General features: G+C 40.4%; 1 protein-coding gene across 1 annotated transcript; it reads left to right on the forward strand.

The window, feature by feature from the left end:
• The first annotated feature begins 6,178 nt into the window (after positions 1-6,178).
• Positions 6,179-8,142, forward strand: LOC147430142 (uncharacterized). Its single transcript, XM_086495475.1, has 3 exons — positions 6,179-6,942; positions 7,029-7,168; positions 7,625-8,142. The coding sequence occupies exons 1-3, from the start codon at positions 6,843-6,845 to the stop codon at positions 7,781-7,783; spliced, it is 399 nt and encodes a 132-aa protein (XP_086351601.1). The 5' UTR covers positions 6,179-6,842; the 3' UTR covers positions 7,784-8,142.
• The last annotated feature ends 339 nt before the right edge of the window (positions 8,143-8,481 follow it).

An 8,481-nucleotide genomic window follows, 5' to 3' on the forward strand; every position in this document is an offset into this window, starting at 1 on the left:
GAGGCTGCATCAGAGGATCTAGCTAGGTCACTTTGGCTCGACATGCATAACGCCCGGTCAGACTACTGACCATGGAGGAGATTGATGAGATCCGTCAGCGACAGCTGCTGGATCTCCTATGATCTACCTATCCCAGCTAGCTGGTTTAGCCGTTTAGTCCATACCCAGTAGTTTAGGATTCCATAATATTTTATTTTGTCATCTTCTTACTCTGACTTTGTATCAGATCCATCACATTGTAACTTTCTTGTCTCATGTCTCATAGGTCACTTTGGCCTTTCGAAGACGCTAATATAACATTTCATTTCACTTCTCTCTTTAATTATTTTTCTTTAATTTTAATTTCCTAAGCATACATTAATTCTCTCTCTCTCTCTCTCTCTTTGATTACCTACACACACACACACACACACATTTCTCTCTCTCTCTCTCTCTCTTTCCTAAACACACACACACACACACACTTCTCTCTCTCTCTCTCTCTCTCTCTCTCTCTCTCTCCCTCCTACACACACACACACACCTCTCTCTCTCTCTCTCTTTCCTACACACACACACACACACACGATGTAGAGAGAGAGAGAGAGAGAGGGGTTGGGGGGGGGGGGGGGGGGGGCATAATACCTGCGCAGCAGGTGGAGGCCAAGATTTGAGTAGAGCGCAGGCGAAAATGGCCCCTGCTGCTCGCGGGTTTCGCTTTTTTCCCCCAATTTTTTTTTGCATCGCTATATGCGTCGATATACGCGTGGGAAATAAATCCTTTCCACGTGTATATCGACGCACAATGCGACGCGTATATCGACGTCCGCTAATTTCATCGATATACGCGCGTCGATATCTCCATGTTGTGTTGTAGTGACCGAATGACTTAAGAAGCATAAAAGACACATGTTCAAATGATCCTCCACATGTGGCCCTCATGATGTGCTTGAATCTTATTGGATAGGTTTTAAAGGGGTCCAATGAGAATTTAGATGCATAAAAGTAAATAATTAAGTTCTTTCTCTCAAAGATGAAAAAGAATACACATGTCCAAATGTTATAATTAAATAATACGAGAGAGAGAGAGAGAGAGAGAGAGAGAGAGAGAGAGAGAGAGAGAGGGAGGTGGACCAAGCATGAGAGGGGGTATAGTCTCCCACAACCACACACACACTCTCTCTCATTATGTGAAGTGCAAAGTGCAAGATCTCCATCTCCTTCTCCAAGCTTGTTGAAAAGTGGAGAGCCTACACCAACACTCTTGGCTATGGAATGCAAATCCAACCAAGAGCCATGCTTCAATGTTTTAGCTTGCTATCTTCTTCATCTTCCTTAGTATGCTATTATGCTATGCTAAGGAAGACGAGTGATGATAAGTGAGGAACTATTTCTTTCTCCTATGGATAATTCTTCTTCCTCTTCCCTACCCTCATTCCCCGCTAGCTCTCTCCACCTTCGAAGGTGTTTGAGGCCTTAGGACTGAGGCTTGGGATAGTTAATGCTTTTTGCAAATTTTATGTTATGCTCGTGATGCATGAAGCTTTGCATCTTCATAGCATCACCAAGGTCACAAGGAACACAAAGATTGTATTGTACCAAGTCTCTCTTGATGGGAGAATCTATAATACAGACGTCTTTTGGAGGGGGGACCGGCTCCAAGTAAATCCGGTCCTCAACTATTGTCATGTTTTTTAATACTCTCTCTCTCTCTTGCAAAAGTGTTGTCCATGCAAGTTAATTATGTACTATATTTATGTTGCTACGATCAATTAAGTTCACCCTCTATGTTCTCAAAGTGACCTCAGAAAAATGCTCACTTTAATTCTCTTAATTCCGCTATTCACAAAGTTCATAGGCCATTTCCATTATACTGGACATAGAAATCACTCCATGTCTTTGCAAACATAGAACCCTCGGTTCCCCTTGCATGGGCACATTCTCAAGCATCGTCTTTGCCCTTACTTCCACCGCTTCAACATGCTTTGGTACCATCACACTTGACAAACCTTGCTTAGCTTGCTGCTTCTTCAAAATCTTCTTGGTTTGGCCTCTTGCCAAATTAACCGCTTCTGCATACGCTGACAAGCCCATCCGCTTTGAAATTATCTCAAACATCCTCATGCAAGTAATCAACTAGGAGTGAAAAAAATTGAACCCGTGCCTTCATCTTGACAATCTGCTCTAGCACAAATAGCCCATAATCTTGCAACCAGGTTTTCGCATCTTCCACCTAGTGAAAATCAAAAATTTGTAAAGTATGAGTATTCCCGCTCATAAGCTACAAAGTGCAAGCTTTAGGCATCACTTAGCAACCTTAGAACCCATGACCCAACTCATGGAGGTCGAATGCTTCAACCAATTGAGCTAGCTCTTATTAGTAACATGTGTATCTTAGTTTTGAGATAGCTAGATAGAAAGATTTATGAATAAAGAAAGAACATGAGGTGACCTAGATAATTATTGGAGAGAGAGAGAGAGAGAGAGATCATACACCTTAGTCCACAGAGATGGTCCATTACGAGAGTACCTGTAACTCTTACGAGAGTGGATTTCCTACAATTGTAGCAAGGGATTTTGTTTTTGCAAGGAATAGTAGCAACAATGATCTCATTTTTTTGGACTATAGTGTACAAACAAGGTGAAAATTCACTATGGCCTACATAAGGCGTTTGATAAGAATTTCATAATAGCAGGCTTCTTTGTGAGAGAGAAAAATATAAAGTGACATTTAGTAATTTTAAAACATTTGGTATCACAATAAATATTATGTTTTTTGAAAAAAAAAAAAGTGTGACAATGTACAATGTATTCCGAAAGCATAAAAAAATAATGTTTGACACAATATTGAATGCCCCTCTTCAAAGACAGACACAAATGTCAACACCCTCTCACAAGGGCTTAAAAATTTAATTTTAAAAAAAGTTTATTATCATTAGCTTGCCATATGGCACTAATCCGCAAGCTTTATCCAATGGTCCAGAGATGCACCCAAAATCCAACCCTTAACTAAGGATTACTCATGTAGAATAAAAATGAAAGTCGCGGCTATGACTTTATTGACCTGATTTTATGAAGATCAAATTTTTGTATAGATTTCAAGTTATTAATGAATTTGGGTAAAAATCCTAGTCGTGAGTTTAATGCTCTAAAAAATAAACAGAATAAATATGAATAGAAGTAAGATTGGGGGGGGGGGGGGGGGCTTGAACCATAAACGTCAGAAGTCTCATTCACAAACAAGTTCCAATCAAGTAGCCTACCCCGTTTTCCTCAAAGCATTTGTAAGCTATCTTTAGGCAGTGTACTTTTCTCGTTTATGTTAGCCTACATTCAAAAAGAGGGCTTGAAAGTCTAAAGGATAGAGCCTAGGTAAGGCAATCATGCATTGATTTAGTGTTTCTTAAAGAATGAATCTTCAGTAGCTTGCATGGGAAATGAAGTAACAAGATTGGGGAAACTTGTGCCCATGCAGAAAAGCCTTTGTCACCACCACCATGTTGGAAGTAGGCATGGACCATTGGTCCTTGGTGGGCCCAAGGTGAAGCTCAAAAAGCAACATTGAAAAACATAGCACTAGTGACTATTGACACCCAAATTAGAGTTGGGTCTCATGCATATATGCATCTTACACATAACTTGCTCCATTTGTCGACCATGGTTATAGTGCCAATTATCAGTACAACAATTTGACAACGAGCAAACGCAATGCTCTAAAAGCATATCCTTTGAAATTTGTAGTGTTCATTAGCTCGTGATTCTAAATTTAGCAATGTGGGTAGATCTCTAATTTAGTGACTACTAATTAGTTTTTTTTCTGTTTGTTTGTTGCGGGTTTGGGAAAGGGGGGGTGAGGGGGCGGGAAGACCGTTTATCTATGCGCACCAAAGATGCTTTCATAAAACAACATAAGAAAGGACATAGGAAACTTTTTGAAGATAATTCTTTTATTTTTTCCAGCATTTTCACTAAAAATTGTCAGATTTCATCGATTTTGCAAAAAGTGTCAATGTTAGGGTTCCCTATAGGAATGTTATTTTTGTGAACATTGGACATGACGTACCAAGCTCTTGCCCTATTTTGCCTTGAACATATACGCGATGGGACACCTTAGAGGAGGCCTAATATTATCCATTTTTAACTAACTGAAATTTTGTCATGGAAAGCTTTGTAGCTCTCTATGACTCCAAATTGCTATGATTTCTTGACAATTTTGACGCCTCATGCACACCCAATGCTCTTAAACCTTCTATCGATACCAGTAATCCATACTTTTGCCTAATTCATGGTGTTCTACTTATACAATAGCTCTTGTTATGAACATCATATGGCTTAAAATCTAGTGAACCACTACCCAAGGGGGACTAGCTTAGTTGGAAGAGGGTTGATCTTGCATCACCAAGGTGGTGGGTTCAACCCCTACTAAGTGCTCTAGACGGTATCTCAAGGCAAAGGATGGTCCCGAGTACTCGGCCTAATGCACAGTGTTGGTGGAATAAAAAATAGTTGACTTGTCAACACTTAAGAAAGAAGTTAACAATTGATTTTAATTGAATTAGAATTTGAGCTTGTACAACAAGTCAGTCAAGCTCATTTTGGCCAAAATTGAGTTAGCTAGAACTTCTGTCTACACTTGACGGCCTTCGACAGTAGATACCAATACAAATTTTGATTGATCAACGATACGACTTGAACACATAGCTTTGTGAGCACTAATATGTTAGACTATATGGTTAACCACTAATTTTGTGAAGATATCAACATTTGCAATGATCTTGAAGCTTAGTCGGTGTTGTTTATGAGTTTGTAGAGGATTAAGAACCGGTGAATGTAGCTCAGGTAGTTGATTAAGGAAAATGAAGGGTTTTTGCTTGTGTATTGTACAACCCCTTATGGAAAAACTTGTCCCCTCAAGGTTCATGTTGTGCTTGAGGTTCTTTTGTACATTCTTAGCCAAGTTAATACAACATCTATGGTCACAATTGTGAGTATAGCCCAAGAAAAGGAAAAAAAAAAGGTTATGGAGAAAGGAAGAAATGAAGTCATCCTTGGAAAAGCTCTTGAAGGTGAGAGCTGGTCTCATATGATAGAAAAGTCTTGGAAAGAGGAATGTATATGATGGTGAAGTAACAGGTTAATCTATGAATTTATCTTTCTGACAAGTGATCTTGTCTTTGATATGTTGTTGTGTGAAGAGAACATTACTACTTCACAACTCACAAGGCATGCAATGACCCAGAATTACACACATACACATGTGACTCTCTCTCTCTCTCTCTCTCTCTCTCTCTCTCTTCCACCCACATTTATAAACCTATGGCTATCACCCTTTCATTTTTTGTTAGAATATTTTCTACAGCATGGAGGAGCTCAAGGACATGTTTAAGGAATTTTTGAAAGGGAATGCTCAAATTCCTGGGAGGCTTTCATGGCCTTTTCTTAACTTTTACCATTGTCTAACTTTCATTGAAAGCTACATGTTTTCCTCACAGTAAAAGAGTCATTTTGGAGAGCTCTCTATCTCTCTTTCTCTCTCTAGGTATAATGTAAGGGGGGTGTGTATCTTGTGTGTGTGTATATGGGGATTTCTCTCTCTCTCTCTCTCTCTCTCTCTCTCTCTCTCTTGATTTCTACATGCTGTAACATCCTTGGGTGTTTCATGGAGACAGAGAGAAGGATGTCCTCATGCATGTACTGCACTGGCAAGCCCTAGTATAAGGTTAACTTTTCCACCAAATGTAGCCATCACTCTCTCTCTCTCTCTCTCTCTCTCTCTCTCTTACCTACTGCTTATGCAATTCTCTCTCTATTTTTCTCTGGGTTTCCACCAAATGTAGCTATCACTCTGTCCCTAAATATCCAAATCTGCCCAAGTATGGTAGATTGGTTATGCCACTTTCCTCTTGAATAAGAGGTCTTGAGTTCAAGACGCGCCGCAGAGATCTGTTGGGATATTTTCGTGTCGTTACGGCGTCAAAATTCTCCTCTTCTTCTTCTTCTCTCTCTCTCTCTCTCTCTCTCTCTCTCTCTCTCTCTCTCTAAATAGTTACCAAATGTAGCCATCACTCTGTCTCTAGATCTCCCATCAAATATATCCGTCATTCTCTCTCTCTCTCTCTCTCTCATACCTAGTGCTTATGCAACTCTCTCTCTCTCTTTCTCTCTCTCTCTCTCTCATACCTAGTGCTTATGAAACTCTCTCTTTATACCCTTGCAAGTGACTTTGTCATAGTCACTCATGCTCCTCCCCCCAGGGCCCAATGCCTCATGAGCAGGTGCTGCTGGATTGCATTGTGCATGCATATATATTTGTAATATGTGGGATAAATCAGTACCAGTTTGGCTGTCACATTGAGCAAATTTACTGAGGTTGCTCATCGATAAGCTTTTGGCTGCTTTCTCCTGCCCTCATTAACCACCCTCTCAATAAATATTCTACCCTCTGATCGAAGACTAAGGCTTTGAATGTTTGAATAGCTTTGAACGTTGAAAGAAGGGGAAGAGAATCCTTCACTACAGTTCAAATACTCAGAGAGAGAGAGAGAGAGAGAGAGAGAGAGAGAGAGGCAACACACACACACACACACACACACACACATTGTAGATGTAACCTTTCAGCCAGCACCCAATGCCCAACAGTTGAAGCCATTACTCTTTACCCCCCCCCCCCCCCCCCCGCCCCCCACCCCCCCCCCAATACCTGCAGGCCTAGCTCTTTGATGTTTGTCAGTCATTAATATACTGATAGGCATTTAATGTAGCCCCTTTGCCTCCTATATTGAGGCTCCAAGAAGCCCATTCCAAACTCATAATTTCAATCCTTCATATCAGGCTCATGATCGACCACAGATGAGTCCATTATCATGCAGATTAAGTTTCGACATTTGCGGCACGGAATTGCGCTTTTCGTGTTGTGTTTTCTGCTTTTGGGACCAATTTTTGCTACAAGTAGACCAGCTATAGGTATAATTTGGAAGCAGCATTTGCTATTTGTCTATGCTCTGATACACATATAGTAGAAAACACAAAACTTTTGGTCATGTATGCAGGCCTATGGCGCGATGTTGCAGCTGCGCCGGGAGCTTTGCCACCTTTCGTAGGTCTATCTATGAGCGTGGAGATTAGAGAGCATCGTCTTGTACAGAAAACAAACAATGTGAGCTTGCATCATACTCCACCGCCGCCGCAGGTACTAAGCTTCTGGATTGAGCCTTGAAGCTGATCATATTTGTGGCAGTTGCATGCTTGGAAAGCTGTTGGTATGTGTCATTGTACATGTAACTATATACATGTATGTGTGTGTGTGTGTGTGTAACATACATATGTATATGCATGTGTATGTGTTTATGGATGTGGGTATATGGTACATATCTGTGTCTATCTATCTGTGTATATGATATATATGTATGCGTATGTGTATATGGATGTGGTTGTATGTTATTTATCTGTATCTATCTTTCTATGTATACCATATGATATATATGTATGTGTATGTGTATATGGATGTGGTTGTATGTTATTTATCTGTATCTATCTTTCTATGTATATGGTATACATGTATGTTGGTGCCCACGTTTGTGCATGCGCGGCATAGGAGTGTATATGTACTAAGGTCTTTGGCCATTTTGATCATGTACACATACAGGCACAAGTGCAGAGCAGAGGCAAGAGGAGGGTGGAAAGGCTAAAGAGAATAGTAGTAAAGAAGGTGCTGCATGAGGTTCCTTCTGGTGCCAACCCCATCAGCAATGAGATACCCACCAAGCTTGTAGATGCCCAAAAGGTCCCCAACTCTATGCCCTAAATTCTCATCCAATTTTTCCAATATACCCAATCTTCATTGCCTTGTATTCTCCATGAGAGCCACAGCATCTCCCCTGTTAACTAATTATACACCTCAATTCTTTTTAAAGTTATATGTATGTTATATGTCACATTGAATTTGTATGTGTGCCACATTGTGGCATACTTGAGTACTGTGTGTGCACTCGCACATGCAAATGCGTGTGAAGGACGAGGATTGCAGGGTTGCCACTGTCGTTAGACGTTTTAAGGGAGCAGAAAAAGCCATTTCAAGACCTTAACTTGCATGCCCATATGCAATACTAGGTTTGGTAATCTGTGTAACAAACAGGTTTACTTAAATCTTAATATGCCTTGATGAATTTGAGAACTTCACAATTGACATTCATAGTCTAAGAGTTGGCATAACAATATAAGCCTGTATGAAAAAGGCAGCAAAATGGGTATACTCTTTATAAGCTAGTGAGTTTTTTGGACATCATATGTCTGCTCTCTTCATAGAAGAAAGGATGCATAGTTAGTGCCCATTAATTAATCTTATTTATGTAGAGCCATGCTTTCTTGTTACTGCATTGTTTGTTTTCAATCAACTTGGAGAGGATAAGCGTGCGTCCGCCCATTCACGCACAACTCTCTAACCCCTCCTAGATGATATCGATGAGAATGTAGACTTTGCAGGGTTTGAACCCTCAACCGAGG

Source organism: Adiantum capillus-veneris, chromosome 22, assembly GCF_014529385.1.
Source record: "Adiantum capillus-veneris isolate H3 chromosome 22, ASM1452938v2, whole genome shotgun sequence".
NCBI lineage: Eukaryota > Viridiplantae > Streptophyta > Polypodiopsida > Polypodiales > Pteridaceae > Adiantum > Adiantum capillus-veneris.

Coding starts and splice junctions, on each gene's coding strand:
- LOC147430142 (XM_086495475.1), top strand. CDS start 6,843: ATGCAGATTAAGTTTCGACATTTGCGGCACGGAATTGCGCTTTTCGTG. Junction 6,943..7,028: donor TACAAGTAGACCAGCTATAG/GTATAATTTGGA, acceptor TCATGTATGCAG/GCCTATGGCGCGATGTTGCA. Junction 7,169..7,624: donor ATACTCCACCGCCGCCGCAG/GTACTAAGCTTC, acceptor GTACACATACAG/GCACAAGTGCAGAGCAGAGG.